Source organism: Asterias rubens, chromosome 17 (genome assembly GCF_902459465.1).
Source record: "Asterias rubens chromosome 17, eAstRub1.3, whole genome shotgun sequence".
NCBI classification, from domain to species: domain Eukaryota; kingdom Metazoa; phylum Echinodermata; class Asteroidea; order Forcipulatida; family Asteriidae; genus Asterias; species Asterias rubens.
Window position 1 is genome coordinate 12692838 of NC_047078.1, and position 23150 is coordinate 12715987.

At 39.4% G+C, this 23150-nt stretch overlaps 2 protein-coding genes across 3 annotated transcripts; one reads left to right on the forward strand and one right to left on the reverse strand.

Annotated features, from left to right (window-relative positions):
* Nucleotides 1-1864: 1864 nt before the first annotated feature.
* On the reverse strand, nt 1865-11557 carry LOC117301304 (platelet-activating factor acetylhydrolase IB subunit gamma-like). The gene is made up of 5 exons (XM_033785195.1): nt 11371-11557; nt 6834-6923; nt 5584-5700; nt 4173-4295; nt 1865-3103 (listed from the first exon to the last, which is right to left on the reverse strand). Exons 1-5 carry the CDS (start codon nt 11446-11448, stop codon nt 2840-2842), a joined length of 672 nt encoding a protein of 223 aa, XP_033641086.1. The 5' UTR covers nt 11449-11557; the 3' UTR covers nt 1865-2839.
* Nucleotides 11558-11649: 92 nt separating this feature from the next.
* LOC117301305 lies at nt 11650-21671 on the forward strand. Of its 2 annotated transcripts, none has more exons than XM_033785197.1 (8): nt 11650-12071; nt 14519-14674; nt 15505-15543; nt 16143-16244; nt 16959-17073; nt 18124-18227; nt 18999-19172; nt 20662-21671. In XM_033785197.1, exons 2-8 carry the CDS (start codon nt 14519-14521, stop codon nt 20731-20733), a joined length of 762 nt encoding a protein of 253 aa, XP_033641088.1. In that variant the 5' UTR covers nt 11650-12071; the 3' UTR covers nt 20734-21671. The 2 variants fall into 2 exon arrangements, with proteins under 2 accessions (XP_033641088.1, XP_033641087.1); XM_033785196.1 differs by having other exon boundaries at nt 11651-12081.
* Nucleotides 21672-23150: the final 1479 nt, after the last annotated feature.

Genomic DNA, 23150 nt, shown 5'->3' on the forward strand with positions numbered 1-23150 from the left:
TGTACAGTATCTCGCCTCCCTTACAAGACACTAGTGCACAAATTGGTATCAGTCAATAAACCATTTTAATAAACCAATTGAAGATATAACTTGAGCATTTTGAAATACAGGTGAAAGTCATGTATTGTTGCCATGTTGGAATACTAATAGTATTAATACTGCCAAATAGAGCCAGTGGTTCCATACTTAGACCACATGGTTCCAACCAGGGAACAAGATCACTCCAATTCAGGGCAACTTGACCATCAGTGCCCTCATTACAAGGGTACATTTATTGCACTGTTGGCAAAATGAAATGCCTTTAGAGCCATCACCATACTTTGACACATGGTAAAATGTTATCATCTACATGTCAGGGGCTATTCAATTGTAAGTCCTATTTCATTGCGTGCAGCAGATGAGTTTGCGTGTGTTGTAATGACTTCCATGTACCAGCAGAGAAAGCCTTTCAGAAAGACTCTGCTAGGGTCCAAACGTCAGGCCATTAACTATTTTTGACTTACAAGCAGGATAAACATCTCATGAACTCCTTCATCGTTACATTTCATGTTATTTTAAGCTACAAGGCAATCTAATATAAACTAGCACAATCTACATAACATCTGCAGTTATTACATAACAATTTCGTTATTATGGCAAGGTGAGTTTACATAATACATTCAAATCTTATTTTAAGGACCTTCCTTTCTTCGTTCAAGATTTAAAGTAATGATCCTAAATGATTTCATGCACTGAATAAACACTAGGGACCAGTGTCACACTTCAAAACACTTACTATTGGCAACAAGTTTAGCCTGCAATTATCCATTGTTTAACTACAGTTTTGAGCAAGCGTACATGTACACTCAAAAACTGACACTTAACCGTCTCTGATAAAAACACCTTAAATGGTGCTGCTATACTTTCAAAATCAGGAAAATATTTGCTTTGCGTAGTGGAACACTCCCAGATCTAACTATTAGTTTAGCAGAAACATGACATCAGGCCTAGATCTAACCGCAACTCAATTTCATTGAGCTACAAGGACCACTAAAATAAAAATGTGCTAAGCCAATTTTGCTCAAAGACCATGTAAAACTTCTTTTTTTAAAGTTGAATAATGTTGATATGTCTCCAGTAGTATCACCACTGGAAACAGATATGAAAACAGAATAAATACCTGGAATTAAGCTTGGTTTTGCTGATGGGAGTTTCTAAGAACACATTATTGTGCATCAATATTGAACCACTGGGTCAATAAAGTACATGTAGTACTTCCTGTATAACCTCTAAAACAATGAAACAATGGGCATCCCCATAGAACCATGGAGGAAGGAAGAGAAGGAGCTCGAACGAAGGGACTTCACAAGTCGAACCTGTGGTACCGCGGTCGTTTAACGACACCTCGTAATCACCCACATACCTTATACAGACAATGGGCGACCTGGCATGTGTGAGTTTGCGCGTGTGCACTTGGTTCTTCACTCAACTATGGTGTCGTATGTCAGATGGATATAAGACAGAAAAAAAAAACTTTTTTGAGACCTGATAAAAATTGTGTACACTTTCGCCCACAAAATCAAAACACAATTGAATACCAACCACCATCGTGTGCCAATACTTAAATTTTGAATGACCGCTAGTGACAGGAAAGTCACAAAAAATGTAAAAATAAGCCATGTTTCCGTGAAACACCACAAACGGTAAATGAAAACGTGTATATTCACAATTCTTGTCTCCAATGATTCAACTTTACACGAAGGCAACGGTGCAGAGCGGCGGTACAGAACGGCGGTTCTGTACAAAGAGATCTAATCCTGCTCGTTAATCGGCCGTACAGCTGGAGGTCTCCTATCTTTTTCCACTGCTCAGACAAGGGCACAGTCAGGGTATTCTTTTGTTACTCTGCGGTTTTGCGGGTCATTCGAGCTCCTTCTCTTTCTTCCTCCATGATATAACTTGGTTAATCACCTTTTCTGCCAAGACGCTGCATGTTCTAACCTCCTAGAGAACATTCATGTAAAGCATGGGGACATTTCCTGAACCTCAACAATACATGTACATCCCAATGGCATGTAAACCAGGCAGGATATTTGGCCTCCCAGATTTACAACATTTTATTGAGTACAAGGGATGACCTACATGTCTTTTAATATGGAACAGACTTTGATGTCAATTTAGCTGTTTTTTCTGCAGGCAAACACAAATCAAAGAGCAGACTTAAGTTGGAAGAAAATCATCCGGAATATACATGTACAACACCCTGCCAACCATTCACAAAGAGCTTCTGATTCCATAAATAACAAAATGTGGTAAGCTTACAAATGGGTAAAATAATACTTCTTCCCACATCACATTTTACTTGCTTCAATTTATCAACACTTGAACTTGTTTTTGACACTTTTGAAGTAACTGAACACTGTAACAGATTTACCATGGAATATATAGGACAAACATAACAACCTGCGACCCCCACAGCCATCTTAATCCAATCTCAGATTATGTTACATGACCTGCCTTCAGCTATGGTTGCTAAGCTTCAGCATCAATGTTGGACTACAGCAGAAATCTTGACAAAGTTGCAGCCAAAGATCCTAATAAGTAACTGCCTGAGGCCTCGTCCTGAATGGCGCCCTCAGCTGCAGCTACAGCTAGATCAGCGCATCTTCCAATGTTGAAGAATAGACAGACACGCGGGATCTAGCTGTAGCTGCAGCCGAAGTCGCCGTTTTGGACACAGCCTTAAAATATAAGTTACAGGCTAGTCTGTAGCCAATAAGCATGCATTGTATATTTTCTAAGCTAAGCAGCCAGGGCACTAGACATCGATAGTAAATGGGAGGTCAAGAGGTCATTATGCCTACTTCTCTAGTAGTATCTCATCTATCCGATCTTTGAGTGGTTCACAAACTTTTCGGTAGCCTTCCTTGGTAAGATGCAGGTAATCAAACATATCTAAGTGGCTTATCCTACCGTCTTCTTGGATGAAATCACTGGAGGCATCAAACAGCTCCGCTGTAGGGTACTTCTTAGGTTTGGTATTGAGGAGGCTGCCTAGGGAGTCATTGATGATCTTGAGTTTGTCTCGGAGTCTGTTGGGATATCTGCCTCGTGGTAAAACACCCTAAGAGGAAGCAATGGTAGACACAATATATTACTGGTACAACTCATACATACATACACACAACAGAGTATTTATAAAGCGCCTTCTCATCAAAATCAAAGTGCTGAAAATAGCAAAACCAAAGGAACTAAACTACAACATAATACATATGATACAAATAAGTTTTAATGACAAAAAAAATCCTGGGTTTTGGTATTATCCCATGGTATTTATTTTTGGAACCTCAACCCCAAATGTTAGTGTGGAATATAGTCGTCAAAATGTAGTCCTAAAGTAGTAAAACAAACCCGATGAAGTCAAACTGAGCCAAGAGGTTAATATTGAGACCATGTACCGTGGTTTGTCAGCTAAATACACCAGCAGTTAACTGTGCAATAGCTTTTTACTATCTGCTGCATGCTGCATGTGCATAATGTTTGCATGTAACTGTAATCAAATGTAATGTGTGTGTACACATGTGAATGGATGCGAGGTCAAAGGTACATCTGGCAGGATCTCGCCAGGTTCTCATGGCTGGTATCTGACATTATTCAAGAGCCCCAAAGTGTGACGTCAGAAGTCCGGCTACCTCACGGTCTTTAACCAAACACAAACAAATCCCAAGATAAAATCTGAGTAAAGTTTGCAAAACAATGGCTTTGATTATATTGCTTTATAAAGAAGTGCAATGCAGCGTTTCTTTTTTTTTTAGAATTGGGATGAAAAAAAAACTCTGATCCCAAGACAACAGAGTAACACCTGTTTCAGACAGGTGCACCAGAGTCGCGCCTAACCAAATACATAAGGAGCGACTCCAGGTCGACCCAAATAAATTTTGGCTTCAGACAGGCAACATTAACAGAACATTTACTATGGCATCAGCTCAAGACAAGATCGTCGTCTGAAACCAAGTCGCTCCAGAGTTGTTCCGAACGACTACAACAGCCGATCTTTCAATTTCTAGCGAGTCCAGTCGCCCCTTACTGTTTCAGATGTTGGATATTTCATGTACTTAATTCATAATTTGGTTTGGCGTGACTCTGGAGCGCCTGTCAAGAAGTTTACATGTAAGATGTAGAAAGCTACTTACCATGACTATTAGTCGTGCTGATGGGATCTTATCTGTGGTGTATTTGATGATGGCTTCAATCCCACCAAATGTCTCTTCCGCGGTGTGGTCGTGATTATTGGTCCCTACCAACAACACAATCACCTGTTGGGAACATAATGTACACAAAAACTTGTCACCATTAGCCCGGTTCATACTTCCTGCACATGCTTCGTGCGAAGCCAATTTCACTGCATCACAAAGGGAAATGGAGCGCGTACCGAGTGTTGCGTCACCAAAATTCGCTTCGCATTCGCAGAGTATGAACAGGGCTTAGGTAGGATTGGAAACTTTGCATGGTGGAAGGATAACTATTAGGGTTTTGCGGTAATAGTATTTGATATATATTTTGAGCAGTGTTGGTTCTGAAAAGAACCGGTGGTTAACGACTCAACGTTTGGATCAGTATGCTCAGATTATATTCCGGAGAAAGAATATGTCACCTGTTAGTGAAAAAGTCACAGGGCCTTTAGCCAATGGGCCTGGACTTCGAACAGGTAAAATAGCCCAAGAAAAGGAATAAATCTTAAGACTGAAAATTGTAATAAAAATAACAGTAGCAAAAATTTGGGAGGCTAATCGTCACAGCTGAGAAGCTGAATTGTTAGGGATGCGGCGTAGTGCTCCAGCTGCATGCCATGAGAGGGCGCCTTTAGCAGCCAGCCACATCGACCCATGTACGACCACATAGTACAGCAACATATTAATAATGTGGCTTCTTGTATAGCGCATGTCCGTCACCCAGTGACACTCCTGGCACTGTAACATACAGTATTTCCTGCCAGATGAGGGACTACGTTTGAATTATGAGACCTTATCATTTATAGCACCATGTTATGTTTTACAAGGTGCTGTGGCGCAATTTGCTGCCGATCGGACCAGGAACATCGGGGCGAACCCCTTCTCACTACGATAAGTGCACCGGGTTCTTTTACATGCACTTAACAACACATGGGACCACCGGCTTTACTGAAGGACGAAGCATTGTGTTTGAGTCTCTTGTGTTTTGAAACCACACTCTGCTGAACAACAGAGCTTGAGTGCAGTGCTCTTAACCACTAGGCCATGATGCGTCACATATTAAAAGTGTGTGATAAAAGTTCCTTTTCCTATCAGGAAATGTCTTGAAAAGAATAAGATCACTTTTTTGTAAACAAACATGACATGATGTATTGCAGTAGATCATTTCATCCCAACATATTGTTGAGTGATAGTTCTGTAAAAACTCCAAATAAAAGCAGTCCCAGTTAGGTTGCCATTTCTCTAGTCTGCCAGCTGATGTACTTCTCCATAGCTTAAAATTTCTTTTCAAAATTCAAATTTCTTATGTATTGGTCTTGACTCTAAAATAATCTGTGTAGGCAATGGTTAAGTTTTGGGAAGCAATGCTCACCTTGGGCTTGATGTTATCTAAGGATCCATTCTGTAAGCGCCATAGTAGATGTTGTGTCTGGTCTCCACCTATTCCAAAATTGAGGGAGTGGAGTGGCTCAAACAGCTCATTCCATACCTACGTAAGAATGAAACAAAGTTATTGGTTTGTAGAACTTAATTACATAAAAACGGTCAAATGACCTTTAACTTCTTATAGGTGTACTCCTTGTAGAAGCCTAACATTAAAACAAAAATTAATGACAACCTAAAATGCTTTTCAGAGAGTTGAACTTTCTGAATTACTTCTCAAATTATTGCCCTTGCGGTTATCATCATTTGGTGTCATTACACAATTGCTTGCCAATAATGAGCAACTTGGGAGTTGGCTTCTGCAAGGTCCTCCATGGTGCAGGTGTGATGCAACAAACCACAGTTCAGTAGGTGGTCCATAGTCTGGGGTATGCAGTCGCAGTCTGGTGTCCGTAGGTTTGCAGTTTGCAGGGCCCAATTTCATGGTTCTGCTTCTTCATCATCATCATCATCATCATCATCATCATCATCATCATGTCGAGCGCCATCTAGAAGCTCGAGCCTGCCCAGTTGTTCTGCTTACCGTAGGCAAAAATCAGCACTTCTTGAAGCAGGGTATTCTGTGCTTGCCTCTTGTATTTCATGGGTTAGCTGGGAATTTTGGCTTGTGCAAGTGCGTACTCAAGGCTATTAGGCAAACTTCACTTTACACAGCTACATTAGTGCAGAAACTCAGAATTTGGCGGTAAGCAGGGCCACAACATTGGGCCCTGCAGCTACAGAATATCCCACTGCTGCAGACCGAGACTGTGGACAAGGACCCCAGATTATGGTAAGCAGCACTTACAGTATGACCTAAAAATACCATTAAGCAGAAAATATCTGAGAGAACCAACATCAATAGGTCCATTAAAACCCTAACCATGCTAAATGCAATGCACCAACTGGAAATAGTTGTTGTAATATGTTGCATTTAGCAGTCCACTCAGATGTCATTCTTTGGCTGAATTTGTTGCATTCATCAGTCAAGTGACTTCATATTGGTGTTGCATTTTGTTGTATTTGGCAGTTGACTTTATTGTATTTGGCAGAGGTCATGGTCCCACTGATAAGCAAAGTCACCACTACACCAATGGTCAGTCCTAACACAAACAACATCCATTGTTACATTTTGTTGTATTTGGTATCCGTTCTCATTTCAACTGGGTTCCATTTTGGCAGGGTATGCATAGTACTTACATCATATTGTGTCATTTGCTGAATGATGGAATCTCCAACAAAGAGGACCTCTGGTTCTTTCTCATTGGCTTCAGCAACATTATGTTCATGCTATCATAAAAAGAACAACAAATCATTCATTAATGGCTGGCTAGGTTAAGGTATGGATGAAATTTCTTTCAATTCCAGTCCAAAAATGGGCCTGTATGGTGAAGTAAGTACGTACGCCTAAGTACAGCATCATATCAACTAGCAATGGCATAACGTCCGTTGATATATCAATAATACTCAAAAACTCGTTATTTTTTTGACATCGAAATCGCCAATGTCACTTTTTTTAATCATATCGAAATATCAAATATTTTGATTAATCAAAACCGTCACTGTACCTCCATGCAAAAACAGGCATGCAATTTTTCAGCTGAAAAAAAAAAAACGGAAAATAATGTCCCATTGATCGCGTAAATTGAAGATTGCCGGCGAGTATTTTTGTCCCTTTTTCATCTGGTTCCGGCCCCGCACCCCCATATACAACAAGCAATAAAACAAAAGGAGCCAGACAGTGCAGAAAATAGTCTAGAAGGTATGCTGTATGGGGAGAATTGTGTAAAAACCATAGAAATAGAACCCAGAGAATGCTGAGTGTCTCATTGTGCGTGCGGTTTCATTGTGAGACCATTTTTATGGACACGCATACGCCATTGTTGTTACGCTTGTGTATGGCAAAATATTTTGCAATACGATGACATCATCATTAACCAATGAACACACTCGAAACGGTATATGTGCGCTGATATATTGCCATTTTGCCATACACGCGTCTCATGCGATAATCATTTTGCATACACATGTATCATACACATGTATCGCGCGGTATCGATGCGCCGCGTCCACAGACGACACAAACGGTGGCCGAGCTCAGCGTTCTCCGGGTTCTATTTATATGGTTAAATCTATGGTTTGACACATAAGCCAAACTGTGCATCAACAGTGTAGATGGTATGCTGTACGAGGAGAATTGTGAAGTTTTTGTTCTCGCTGCATATTGGTACCTTTGTGTGTAAACAAGCTATACCGGAAACAGGACATTCTCTACTCTACTCTTCGCCTAGTGAGCAGAAGCGGCAACGAAATCGCGTCTTTTCTTTGTTGGTGGTAGAAAGAAAAAAAAAAAACGGAGAATGGCGGGGCAATGGTGAAGGATCAAGACAAAAATCAGTAAACATAAACCCTTAAATAAACTGTCGGTCTTCCAGTTTTTTAATCGATTTAATCGATTTAATCGAGTATACTCGATATTGAATTTCCGATTTATCGGTTATTAAAAAAAAAAGTTACATAGACGGACGTTACAATGGCACCTCATCAATCATCTTTTGTGCACATAACCAATTTTTAATGCAAAATACGCAAAACACTCTCTACAAAATGATAAAAAAATATTCTGTAGTTAGCCACACATGTTACAAACATTAGAGGCAATAGACTTCACAGCAGTTGAACCTAGGTAAATCTAAGAAGTTTTTCACGGTCGTACCTGAATTACAATGTTTTTTTGCTACATTTGCAAACCATTCACACAAACTGAGACTAGAATCCATTTCCAGAGGGTAACACTAACATCCTTTGTTGAAAAAAAACACTCTCAAAATGTACTTTCCTGATGGCGTTACATAATAAAACTGGAACAACATCAACCCATTTCTCCTTCCATTTAACCAGATCGCTTCAAAGGAGCAAAACACATGCAACACTCTGACAATACGATGGTAACATACACTTCACTTGCATACGTACATGTGTCTGTATAAACCCAGTGGCCAAGATGGGCCAATGAATATTACATATTCTCATTTGTACCTCCTTTGTGAGGGCACCCAGCATGTACCTCAAAAGACATCAAATGCATCGAAGGTCTATCAGAAACCCCGTGTAATACATGTATCTCCGTCCATTTATTTTTTAAATTTCTCATGAAAACCTCCCACACAACATAGGCCAGCAACAGTACACTTTTATGTCAATTGACAAATGTAACAACGTAATTAAAGGCACTGGACAGTGAATACTTTTTTGTAATTGTCAAAGACCAGCATTCTCACTTGGTGTTCATCTCGACAGAATAAAAATAAAAAAACCTGTTAAAATTTGAGCTCAATTGGTCATTGAAGTTGCACGAAAATATTGAAGGAAAAAACACCTTGCATTTATAAGTTTGTCTGCTTTCAGATGCCTATTAATAGGATTCAGGCCTGAAGTATTTTAATGTTTGAGAGAGAAATTACCTCTTTCTCGAAAACAACTTACTTCAGAGGGAGCTGTTTCTCACAATGTTTTATACATGTACATGTACTATGAACAGCTCCCCATTGCTAGTTACTAACAAGTAAGTTTTTATGCTAACAATTATTTTGAGTAATTACCAATAGTGTCCAATGCCTTTACTAAACCTGGTCCCTGATGAATGACATTTGTCTGTAGTTGCACAAAGCAACAGTCCACAAGTTCTTTACAATTCTCTTCAAAAACACACAATAACACAAGGTTAAGCCAATGTTTTTAGATGCAATTACGGTAAAGGTCCAATACCTTTGTGGCATTTTCAGTAGTTTATTTCAGTCAGTAGCAAGACCTGACTAAATATAAACAACCTACATATTGTGACAAACTGTTTAAATTCACACCCGAATCACTTTACACAGACACAACATGTATGTATGTACCTACCTTGTATACTACACTAGCACTGTGTACAACATTAAATATTTTAGATGTTCATCCTAACATAATTGGCCAGGCTGAACTACACCCACAAGGCACTAGACCACTGGCCAAAAACTTTATCAATTAGCAGATTATACCTGCTAAGCTAAAACACTGAGCAAGTTCAATGGCCCACTGATTTACATGTAACATAGTTTCCAATGCCTTCTTTTACAATGTGTAAAAAGCTTACACATCCAAACATCCTTCGCAAACTTTTGAAATGTAAGGTATGCAAAGAAAAGTTTTGAACATTTTTTTGGTCCAGTGAATGATCTGAACTAAAATAGTATACATTGTAGCAACATGTACACATAGTATGGAGGCTCACGGTCAGGTGGCTATCAGATCTTAGTTCTTTTACTGCTTTACTACTTTATTTGCTATGTATAGAGAAACTTTATACCAGGACCTGAGTGAAGTGCAATAGAGACTAGCATCCTACCAGAGCCCGATTTCATGGCTCTGCTTACCGTAGACACAGAATCAGCGCTTATGGAAGCAGGGAATTATGTGCTTACGGCAAGCATTCACGGGCTAGCGAATTTTGGCTTCTGCGCGTGCGTACAGTACTAGGCATTCTATGCTTACAAGGTTAGCGCAGAAATTCAGCACTCGCACAGTCATAAGCAGGGAATCGTGATCGTAAGCACAGAATTCAGCGGAAGGCAGAGCCATGAAATTGGGCCCTGGCCTATAGAGCAGACTGAACTGTGATTAGACATCACTCAATAAGAAGCAAGAAGAGAGAAAATTAACTATCTTTCCTTACTCATTTCCACATAATATTATTTCATCCTGGGAAAAGTACAAACTCAACATTGTCGTCACTGAAAACCGAAAGATTATTTTTAGCGTATTCAACAATTTCATCTTCAAAAGAAAAAAGCTGAAACATTAACGTAAAAGCCATACATTTTATTTCATAGTTCTAATTGAACAACAATCATTTATCTAAAAATCTGTCTCAACAATATAAACCTACCTACCAGGGACCAGCCACTAGTTGCTGTTGCTTTTGTTACTTGTATTAAGATGGTTTTAGGCCAGTGTATCTCTTATAAACAAATGTTCAGCCTAATGTACAATTCAATTATGTTGAAAGTACCGCTGGGCGAATAGTGAAATTTGGTATACGGTTAACTGTTGGCCAACTATCCGAAATTAACCGGATATTAAACATGCTTTAAAGTGAGTGCCACGACCGCTAGTATCTAATTAACCTCAATGAGATATCCCTTTTTGTAAAAAATGTGTGAATAAGTGGTGGCGCCATACGGAAAGTTATCCAAATTAAATAGTGATAATTTTATGGTTTCCGGTCTTTTCCACTTCATTCAAGTTCCAATTCCAGTGTTTTCCTGTATAATTGTGCTGTGTATTCTGGTTGTTTTCCGATGTTTTCTTGAAGTTATTCATTGGGTGTTTTCCTGTATTTTTCGGTGTTTTCAGTATTTAGTATGGAAAAGTTTCCGTATGGCGCCACCACTTTTTCATTCGATATGAAATAATATAGTATTAATAATTAATAGTATCTAATTTACCTCAATGAGATATCCCTTTTTGTTAAAAAGGGTGGAAAAGTGGTGGCGCCATACGGAAAGTTATCCTTTAGTATCATCCCAACTCTACTCTAAAAGAAAAATACATGCTGCCTGAGCTGTGTCTTATGTGTGAGACTGAGACTGTGAGAGTTCAGTGTGAACATGCAACTCACACCCTATGCTCACACTGACTCAAAAATAGTCAAATCCTGCCTGGCCATTTTCATTTTGTTCTCACTTTAATTTCTTACCAGATTTATCCATCGCTTGTCTCCTTGAACATCAACCAGGGCCGTCGGAACCGCTGCTGTGTTTGTTTCTGAACTCATGCCTAATTTCACTCAGATCAAATCACCATCAAAAGCATGAAAAAGGGATTTTTTCCAACAAAAATTACACCAACCACAACACCACGTAATTCCCGCGGGTTGACCTCAGTTCTCTAACCCGGAAGTACAGTTGCAGCATGGGCATGCGTCCATAGACTTCAACCAGTCACTTATTGTTTTGATTTCACTGGGGCTTGTGTGTAGGCTAGGCGTAGCTGGCACGGAAGAGCGCTATATTTGTTATGCTAAATAGAAGCGAGTTGATCATAATTTGTTTTAATTTGTTTTCATAAATTTTTTATTTAATAGGAAAATATAACTGGTCAAACCTTGCTCTATTTGGTCAAACCGCACACAAACCACCCACACAAATCATCAGCTCCAGAAAAGTAGAGCGGGCGCTATTCTTAACATATCTGGGACTGGGACTCAGGGAGGGGCACGGAAGAATGCTCCATTTGTTATGCTAATAGAAGTGAGCTAGTTGATCATAAATAGGAAAATATCAGGTCAAGGTCAAACCGTACACAAAATTACTAACCACCCACACAAGTCAACGGCTCCAGATAAAGGGTTGTTCTTCTTCCTAGTCTACTCAACCTCTTCACTTGAGCTAGAGATTGGTAAGCAGTGGTAAGTTGTTAAATATAATATAAATAATGTTATTGTATAGAATAGCCCTGGCCTTGTTGTACTGTAGGACGTCAGTCAGGAGGAGTCCAACCTGGTGTCTCGGCTACGTTTAGTAATAGTAGTCTACTACTAGTACAGTCGTGACTGTTGTTAGTTGTATTGGTTGTTTATTTGTTAAAAAAGATAGGCCATGTGACTCTGTGACAGATCATGACATAACAAAAACATATAAATATTGACCATCATCATGACATCATCATGACATCATCATCATCATGAAGAGTGATGAATTGTTATGTTAGGATTGTTATTTTAATAAGGTAATAATAAAAGGGTAGCGACTAGTTCTTTCACGGCCGTTTAAAACAGCGCAGGGTCAAATTGCCGTGTTAGCGCAGGGCAACGACCCTGCAAGGTTTTAAACGGACTTTTAAGAACGAGTCACTACTCTTTTATTCCCATTCATAAATGCCCTTTTGTTAAAAAATGTACAAAAAATACAATTACAGACACTTTGACAGTTGAAAATTCGAGGTTTGAAATATTTTTTTCAAAAACTTTGTTGTGCGTGGGTTGTTTGTATGCGCTCGAGCTTAGAAATAGATTATGGGCATGCGCTTAGAAGTAGATTACGCGCTGTTGTAATAACTATGAATTGCATTCCGCGTGATAATCTTGCGCGCCTGACACGCTGAAGCCAGCCGGGGTTATAAACACTGGTCATTATCAACCGTTTAAACACCCGCACGTAACGCGCTCTCCACCAATAGGAGTAGAGAAACTGTCTGGGTTATTTATGGATGTTATTTATCGGGTGAATCAGGATATTTTATTATTGTAAATATTATAGGGAGCCGTTTCTCACAATTTTTTATACTATCAACCTCTCCCCATTACTCTGCACCAACGCTAACAATTATTTTGAGTATTTTACCAATAGTGTCCACTGCCTTTAATGCTACGTTTTTAAAATCGGCGTTGATAGGATATGAAAGTTTTACGACCGTTATAGGCGTAAGCCATCAATAACTAAAGTTTCCTTTGTACTACACAACCCAAACTTTCCCCGCACACTCAATATAGGAATATGTTCAACGCTGTATTTTTTGGTCACCAAGCACTGTACCCCGCAGGTACTAGCCTGCTGGATTGACAAAGTGCCGAGCCACAACCGAGTCGGACTAAACCATTCTGTAAAAGGGGTGTTGCGCGGCAGTGCATGTAAGCTATATGCAAGAACGGCGGGCATCGTGAGCAGACAGCGCGCACGCGCTGCTGTGTAACACCCTTTTACAGAATGGTTAAGTCCAACTCGGTTCTGGCTTGGCAGTTCAGCAAGCGAGAAGCCTGGTACTCGCTGGCAAAGCGCCGGTGAAAAAAAAAAATAAAGCATTGAGCATATTGAGAAGTCAAATTACATTTTTTGAAGATGTTTTTTAATTTAACTCAACAAAAAGGCAATACAAGCATTATGAATGTATATTGAGTAGGATTTGAAACTTTGCATGGTGGAAATAAGATATAGAAGAGTTTGCGGTAACACAATGTAATGTCTATCTCTAAATGAGTTGGGGTGGTTCTGAAAAGAACCGTTTGGATTAACTCGACGTTTCGATCAGTATCTCTGACCGTCTTCTGGAGAATGCTGGACTCTGATGCTGCATGCTGCTTAAGTACTGGGCGGCGGATTAGCTTGGTGATGCACGAAGGCGGGAAATACAGGCGGGAAGTTGAACTCGATGATGCGTGGTGAAACCTGTTGTGGAGCCTTGGGTGGTGTGTGGGGGGTGTGTGCTCACTGAACCGTGTCAGTAGGAACAAGCACAGGGGATAGTGAGGGTGTGGGGCCTAGGTGACTGAGGGTATAGAAGACCCAAAGCAGTCTAATGGTTGGGGGCCTAGGGGGTGACCGTGGATATAGAAGATCTATTGGTAGGGAGGAGGGGGAGCCAGATGTCGCTGATGTGGAAGCCGATGTCTTGGGGTACGGTGTCATGCTTGTGGATCTCGGTGGCCTCTCTGATGCGTCTAGGGTGCCACGCCTGGATTGGAGCGATGATTTCTGCTGCTTCCCAATTCACTTGGTGGTCAGTGATGTGGGAATGCTTGACGATGGCGGATTTATCAAAGTCCCCCCTCCTTCCGTGTACTCAATGTATATTGAGTATGTGGGGGAAAGTTTTGATTGTGTAGTACCATGAAAGGAAGCTTCAGTGATTGGTGGTTAACGGTCGTAAAACTTTCACCTATCAACACCGATTTAAAAAAACATAGTGTTAAGGAGGCCCAAACTATTAGTTTCTTGAAGAAATTGGAAGATAGATAGATATAGATAATATAGTGAAGTATATTATAGGCCGGGTAAAACCAAATAATCAAAATTCGGATTTTGAATACGGGCACATGTATCACAACCAAAGTTGTTTCTGTTTTTCAGATGGCACAGCCTCCGCCTTACAATGCACAGGGCAAACCACCCCAACAACCAGGCTACCCACCACAGCAAGCCGGCTACCCACCCCAACAACCAGGCTACCCACCCCCAGTTTATGGCAATCAGGCACCAGTGACCAATGTTCAAGTTCAACACACAGTAAGTACAACAATGTATTTGTCAGTGTTTGAACCCATAAAGCAGTAGGACATCAGACTTTCTATCCATGTGTAAGCCACACCCAAACCCATGAGTGTGAACACAAATTATCTCTGACTCCAGAATGGGTATTTGGTCTTGATTGGTATTAAATAAACTCCCTGTGTTAGGCAGGGCTATGTTTAGCCTGAACATCTGACGTCACACTTCAAGGCTAGTGAATAATGCCACAGATGGCCTCCAGGGCCCAATTTCATGGCTCTGCTTACCGCCGAATGCTGCACTTACGATCTCGATCCCCGCTTACATGCAAGCGCCGAATTTCTGCACTACCCTCGTAAGCTTTACAATGCATAGTAACGAGGACTACGCATGCGTAGAAGCCAAAATTTTGCCGCTAGCCCATGAAATACGCTTTCCGAAAAATAGGTTTGCCGGAAGCACAGAATTCCCTGCTTCCATAGGTGCAGATTCTGTGCTTACGGTATTAAGCAGAGCCATGAAAGTGGGCCCTTTTAGGTCAATCCCATCAATATTGACCTTTCACCTAGATTCATATGCAAGTGCAGCTGCTAAACGTCACATAGGACCAATCAAACACAGCTATGGAAAGCTTAAAAGCTAATGTCACTGCACCTGTATCTAATGAAATCATTGTAGCCAATGAGATCACTGGTTCTGAAAAGCAAGTACAGTGTACCTGGCTTTATCATTGCGGATAAAGACAGGGGACCAGTCTAGGATATGCTATGATTAACTTTGACATATTATGTGATTTTAACACCCCTTACAGAATCTTATTATTGTAAACTATTTTCTACTTTGTACAGAATGTTGTTGTTCAGCAAAACAGAACCAGCGGGTTGGAGGTAAGTTGATAAAAGAATTCTAACCTGTTGTAATCAGTCAATATGCCACATCTTGCTCATAAATTAATCACAGCCTGAGGTTTTATCCATGAAGTTTATACATTAAATTTTAAACATGCTTATCAATCATTATTATACATTTGAGCGCTGTGCAACCTTAGGAAAAGGCACTGTATAAATGGTGTTATAATTATTGTATTTTTATTATTGCTGCAATAAACTATTGTGGTTTTTATGGTCTTCAAATGAATTTTGATAGGAATTGAATGAGCTATCAGATCAAAATAATCAATTGTTCTAATAATTACCAACCTGTACTTTTCCTCTGAGTTTTTCAACAAATATTCACGAACCGGCTTTAAGAAAACTTATTCATTACTAGTATTATAATTTTTGTGTCTGATAATCTGTATTACTATAACATGAATCTTCTGTAAAAGAAAAGTAGATTATAATTTTGGTGCTTTCCCAAGCTCTGTCAACAAATCAGTGCTAAGACACATCAGTGTAAGGGTAAAATCAAAATTAATATTCTTTATTCCTAATGCAAATGCAATAACTGTTAGAAAATTTGATATTATTTTGTTTCCTTGTGTCAGAGATCTTTGGGGAGTCTTTTCAAATCTGCTGAAAAGGTTGTAAATAATGCCAGCAACACACTTGTTCGTGAATCAGATCGTTATGCGAACTCCCCAACATTGGTAAGTAAAGAGTAACTTGTGCAGGATTGGTAGCAGTATTAACCTGTATCCTGAATTCTGGGCTAAATTTCATGCCTCTGCTTACCGCCGAATTAGTTTACGATCACCATTCTCCGCTTACATGCAAGCACCGAGTTTCTGCACAAGCCTTGTAAGCATAGAATGCCTAGTAACAGGGAGTACGCATGCGCACATGCCGAAATTCCCTGCTAACCCGTGAAATGCGCTTGACGTAAGCACAGAATTCCCTGCTTCCGCAAGTGCCGATTCTTGGTTTACGGTAGGCAGAGTCATACAATTGGGCCCAGATGTCATCACTGAGGCCAGATACCAGCCATCCGAACCAACAGTCTATTGCTGTTGCCTATTCTTTGGTGATGTCAGAATAGGTGGCTACAGCTATGGCTACAGCTGGATCACCGCATCATCATGCATTGAAGTATAGGACATCCTAAGAAACCCCCTTAGTAACAATCAAAGTCATAACCATAGCCATTAATTCAGATACAGCCCTAACAGGGGACCAGTCTATTCATAAACTTTTCTTATATCAACATTCCTTTAGTGACACTACAGCCAACTAAACTTCTCTATCAGTTTGGTTTGTAAGATTTTCTGCTAAATTGGCAAGTTTATTTCATCAACTAACATTCTCCATTACAACTCTCATTCAACGTCAGATATTGTATTAATAATAGTTATTGTTTCTTGTAGAATTTATTCAGTAATGGTAACATTTTGAGACTTCAAGCCAGATCCAATGGAGGATATCTGCAAATCCTTCCTACTGGGGCATTGGATGCCAAAGGCTCTCCAAATGACTTAGCAGGTAATAATGGTCAAGTTGGGCATAGAGCTTCAAGATCACACCCAAATTGTTCAAGCTGATAAATAGATAAGTAGGCACAAAAAAGTAGAAGCGTATTTTACAGCTTAGCAAGAAAAATTAGGCTTTTTTTTACGCTATTCATTTTCATACAGTAAGCACTGGAAGGTAAGCATGCCTTTTTGCATGCTTGCTGTTAGTGTTAGCAGCATTAAGAAATGGAAACTCATTAAGCACCTCTCCCGAGAAGGTTTTTTGTAAGAGAGCAATGAATGCTTGATTCTGTGAAGAACATTAGATGTCTTGAATGACAGCTACGTACCTTGATAGGAATGAAGAGAATACTGAAGGTTAAATGCGCCGTATTTTTGACAGTGTGAGAGCGTTTTCAAACATATTTGTATCATTTCCGGGGTATATTCATTCGTACCCAAAACAGTTAAAGACTGGAACACATTTACCACCACAGATATCATATTCATCAGGGACAATGAGACTTTTAAAGGAGCCGTTATAATCCACCTCTAAGGCAACTTAACAACAAAAATGACAGAACGCCGATACAAACTGTGTAGGACGAATCGCGTATACCCCCGGGAGTGATACATACTATTGAGAGCGCCCTCACGCCGTCAAAATTACGGTGCATTACATCAAACCTAAAGACTAAAAGATTGCTTATTATTTAAGTTCAATCTGAAATCTCACTGAGGATAAAGTTCACACTAGTACTGATCTGCTAGAGATATATTTCTTTAAAAATACTTTTAAAAGTGAGGAAATACTGTCTTAAAAAGCAGAACAGTTCTATGAACTGAGAAGTCTCTTGAACATCCGATAAATCTACTCTGCGGTAGTAGAATAAAGCAAGACAGTTCTCTAAGAACAAACTCTACCTGGCAAGTAGATACACACATGGCGTTACCAAATTTATATTGATACCTCACCATGCAAAGCCTCAAATCCTAAATACTGTCTTAAGATTAGTAAGTTTAAGGAGTAAAACTTCCAGTGGTACTCACACATTGTTTTCATGTTGTTTCTCCATTCTAGCTCACTTTGTGGTAGTGAACATTGGTTTCAACCAGATCATTCTCAAAAGTGCTATATATCCTACATGTCATATTGGCAACCATGGCGGCCACATTGTGGGAAATGTAAGCTGATTTGTTTGTAGTAATTAATACAAAGAGAATATTCATTTTGATTTTTTACCCATACACCGATGTGTGTTAGCACTGTATACTCGGTACTTTCACGAGTCCTGTGAAAAAATATCACAGGCATGTTACTCCGGTGGGATTCGAACCCACGACCCTTGCAATTCTAGAGCAGTGTCTTACCAACTAGACTACCGAGGTTGCCTGGTAGCTAGAGGCAGTTCAAATCCTATATTTGGCAGCGGGTACCGCAGCGATATAAATAGAAAGAGAGATATAATGGATGTTATCGGGGATAAAGAATACTCATTTGGGTTTATCCCATATGCACTGATGTGTGTTAGCACTGTATGCTTGATACTTTCCCAAGTTCTGTGAACAAATATCACAGTGAAAGAGAAGATATCACTGGAGGGCAGCTGTGCAGACCTTATTATTGTATAGCTGCAATTGTTATTCGTCATAACTTTTAATAAGTGGAATACAACCAACCAACCAAATACAACCAACCAAATAGCTTGGCAACTCTGCTTTGCTGCAGACGTAAAAAAGTTTTTACCCCATAAAATGGCCGACCATGTTATAGCAAAGTTAAAGGAAAACCACGCAAATTTCTAGGCTTGTTTGTATGGATCATTATATTCTACTTTTAAAACATCTTTCTAACCATGCATAATCCAAAAAATGAACTTATACACCGATTTAAGTGGCTGGAAACTTTGAAGGCTTTGGACTCTGATACATAACTTGTTTGATTTCTAAATCCAGGGTAACGGTGATCACTCATGTAAGTTTCGTCTGCATGAAACCATGCAAGGTTTCATCACGTTTGAATCCGTGAACCCTGTAGATCAGCACATTGGAGTAAATGCAGATGGGAGTATGAAACCTGCTAACGTTGTACGCAAGGATATTTCAGCTATGTTTGGCCCAAGCTTGGTGGTAAGTCAACTCATACATGTACATGTCATTTAAAGACACTGGACACTATTGGTAATTGTCAAAGACAAGTCTTCTCACTTGGTGTATCTCAACATGTGCATAAAATAACAAACATAAAATAACATTTGAGTTCAATTGGTCTTCGAAGTGGGGACAAGCACCCTTGTCACATGAAGTTGTGTGCTTTCAGATCCTTGAATTCAAAACCTAAAAGTCTAATTCTTAGGTCTCAAAATCAAATTCGTGAAAAATTATTCTTTCTCAAAAACTACTCAACTTGAGAGGGAGACGTTTCTCACAATTTTTTTTTACTATCAACAGCTCTTCATTGTTCGTTACCAAGTAAGGTTTTGTGCTAATAAATAATTTGAGTAATTGCCAATAGTGTCAACTGCCTTTAAAGGATAGCAATCATTCATAGTAACTGTGATTTATAAGTATTTTTTTTAGTTATATATTTTTATTTTCTTGGTTATTATTCTTGTCTGAATTGTTTAGAAAAAAGTCAATTTAATAACCTTACCCAAGAATGTCAACATCTATTCAATCATTAATGTATGCACCAAGATGTCATCATAGTATTAAGGTTACATAGCAAAGAACTTTATGTTTCCAATATGTTTGTTTTAGGCATTTATTTGGCTATTTCAAAAACAACCAATATAACATTGTACCTCTATCCATCATGCCTTTAGTATTCCTGCAATCATTTAAGCTCCTTCGCTAGGAGTATGCAGAACCAAATGGATGTGTGGGTTGCCAAAGATTCACATCACTGGTACCCATTTACTCATTGGTTATAAGAAGCTGTTATAGTCAAGTATCTTCTCTATGAACATAAGTGTCATGGTCGGGATTCAACTGTTGAATCAGATAGTTGCTGGACTTCTCAGCTACAACATAATAATAAAGAATAATAAAGACTTGTAATGCGCACATATCCACCCTGCTGGGTGTTCAAGGCGCAGTCAAACCCAAAACAGAGAAAAACGAACACAACAAAATTAGTCCTTGAAAACATATGACATAAGATAAGTTTTTAGAAGAGATTTGAATTTTGTGGTACAGAGAGAGTTCCAGATGTGTGGTGCGGCTGAAGAAAAAGACTTGTCACCCAAGGAGTGTTGAGACTTGGGTTCAATGAGTAGAAGCATGGAACTTGATCAAAGATTCCTTGATGGAGTGTAAACTTGAAGCAGTTCAGAAATATAGTGGGAGCCACAAAACCTGCCTTTGTGCAGTCGACATGATGCCAGATTCAGTTTTGTTGCATTGATTTGAATTGAGAGAAAACAAATGGGTTTACCTAATGTTTTGATTAAGTTGTATTTGTGACTCCGGCAAGGCCTCAATCCATGTGTTGGAAGCACTCGGTTCCAAAACTTTCTAAAACTTAACTTTGGATTGGAAACAATCCCTCATTCTGTCATTGGATTTTATAGAGTTATAATGAATATAAACTTTGTTATTCTTTTTTTTGTTTGAACAGTCTTCGCCTTACCCTCAGCCAGTAAACGTACAGCAGGCAACAACGACTACTACAACCTACCAGAAAAAGTAAACTGGGATTTATTACATCGTCCAAAAGGGACTAAACCTTACTTATTGGAAGGTTGCTGTCAATAAAGTAAGACTCACAATGGGTGCGTTTGATTAGCTTACATGTGTAAGTAAAACTGACACCAGATTGTTGGATTAGCCATCATGTGATGCTGGTGTCTGCCCCAGTCGGTGTAAGCCACCACAGACCCAGCTCGCGACCGGGTCTCTGGTGGAAGCCAGTTGAAATGATATAGTTTCGGGGATGATATAGTTGAATTCGACGTCGTGTACAAAAACTACAAATTAATCCACAGATGCATCATCCGTGAAACAATTATGGCAAATAGAAAAGAACTGTACATGTATTTCCTGAAAAGCAAGCATTCAGTAACTCAAATTGTGTCATATACGCTCTAATTCAGCAGATGACGGAGTTGTATGTGTACAAAGACACCCCTACACAACAACCTTTGACCTTAATTTTGCTAGAGTGCCATGCGAAACACCCCAGTGTCAATCAGTCTCTTTTATGGCTACCAATGACTATAAATCCACAGTACACACAGATAAGCTTCTCAAACGCACACTATTAAAGTGATTTCAACTTTGAAATATTTACTTGTCACTATAAGACGTGGCAGTTCTCTTCAATTATTCAAGAACTTGCTGTAGACTCTTTTATTAAAGTAGCATAAGCATATAATTATATTATAGTTTTTAAGGTACGAGATGTATTGATTTGTTCACTGTATAATTATCTACCTTCGTATGATGTATGTTTTTTGCCTGTGTTTTGCGTGCTTCGCGTTGGGAGTAGAGTCTTGTACACTAGATATATTATTATGACACACCTAAAGTGTATTTAACAAAGTAAAACTATTTTTCAGTAAGACTACATGAATATAGTTGTAGAGGATGCACATGCACACAGTATTGTGTAGACGTATTCTTACAAAACAACATTTTATAAGCACGTGCTGCTATTTTGCAATTTGCACTTCTTGCTCCCCAGAAAAGAACACATAGTATACATGTGTACATCTTTAAGATTTGTTCCCCCATAAATTCATTTATAAACATGGTTGGTCAAGCTTTTTATTTTGGCTCATTTTGTTGTGTACTTGGTCCATGGAGGAAGGAAGAGAAGGAGTTCAAACGAAGGGACTTCAAAAGTCAAACCCGTGGTACAGCGGTCGTTTAACGACACCTCGTAATCACCCACATACCTTATACAAACTATGGGCGACCTGGCGTGTGTGAGTTTGCGTGTGCGCGCTTGGTTCTTCACCAAACTATGGCGTCGTATGTCGTATTGATATAATAGAGGAAAAACTACTTTTTTTGAGACGCAATGAAATTTTGGCCCTATCAGACACCTAACTGATGAACACAATTGAATACCAACCACCCTCGTGTGCCTATACCCAAATTTTGATCCACCGCTAGTGACCGGAAAGTTGCAAAAAATGTAAAAATATGCTATGATATTTCCATGTAAACACCACAAACGGTTAATGAAAGCGTGTGTATTCACAATTCTTGTCTCCAATTCAATTCAAGTTCACACGAATGCAACGGTGAAGAGTGGCGGTACCACGTGTAATGTGTTCTGTACAAAGAGATCTAACCGCGCTCACTAATCGGCCGTCCAGCTGGAGGTCTCCTATCTTTTTCCACTGGTCAGACAGGGGCATTGTCAGGGTATTGTTTTGTTACTCTGCGGTTTTGCGGGTCGTTCGAGCTCCTTCTCTTCCTTCCTCCATGCTTGGTCTTAGTTCATGCGATTCGCATCCTCTTTAGTCATGGACTGTACAATTTTATAATTTGACTTGCAAGAAACCATTAAAAAAAAGAGAACCTATACTTTGGTATGGTGCATTAACAAGTTGTTAACTTGGTGCCCATCAGGAGTTAAGGATTGTGTTTATGTGTACATATCATTTTCACTACAGTCTGGAACCTTCTGATTCAGGGCCCACAACTGCTTAGACACAAAAACATTGCTTACAACGTTGCTAGAAAAGTGTAATATAAGCAGGATGCAGTCTAAAATGGTAACCTTATTCTTGTATGCATAATTCTGTTGTGATATTTGTTGTGCTTTAGCAACTCAATGATATTGGGCCCTAGTAATTAAAGGCAGTGGACACTATTGGTAATTGTCAAAGACTAGCCTTCACAGTTGGTGTATCTCAGCATATGCATAAAATAACAAACCTGTGAAAATTTGAGCTCAATCGGTCATCGAAGTTGCGAGATAATAATGAAAGAAAAATAACCCTTGTCACAAAAAATTTTGTGCGTTTAGATGGTTGATTTCGAGAAAACTTGGTCTCGAAATCAAATTAGTGGAAAATTACTTCTTTCTCGAAAACTATGGCACTTCAGAGGGAGTCGTTTCTCACAATGTTTTACACCACCAACCTCTCCCCATTA

Excerpts from the sequence above, each read along its gene's own strand:
- LOC117301305 (XM_033785197.1), top strand. The coding sequence starts at position 14,519 with ATGGCACAGCCTCCGCCTTACAATGCACAGGGCAAACCACCCCAACAA. Across the intron at positions 15,544-16,142 it reads ACAGAACCAGCGGGTTGGAG|AGATCTTTGGGGAGTCTTTT; the intron begins GTAAGTTGATAA and ends TCCTTGTGTCAG. Across the intron at positions 18,228-18,998 it reads GCGGCCACATTGTGGGAAAT|GGTAACGGTGATCACTCATG; the intron begins GTAAGCTGATTT and ends TTCTAAATCCAG.
- LOC117301304 (XM_033785195.1), bottom strand. The coding sequence starts at position 11,448 with ATGAGTTCAGAAACAAACACAGCAGCGGTTCCGACGGCCCTGGTTGAT. Across the intron at positions 6,924-11,370 it reads ACAAGCGATGGATAAATCTG|CATGAACATAATGTTGCTGA; the intron begins GTAAGAAATTAA and ends TTTTTATGATAG. Across the intron at positions 5,701-6,833 it reads AGCAAATGACACAATATGAT|GTATGGAATGAGCTGTTTGA; the intron begins GTAAGTACTATG and ends ATTCTTACGTAG.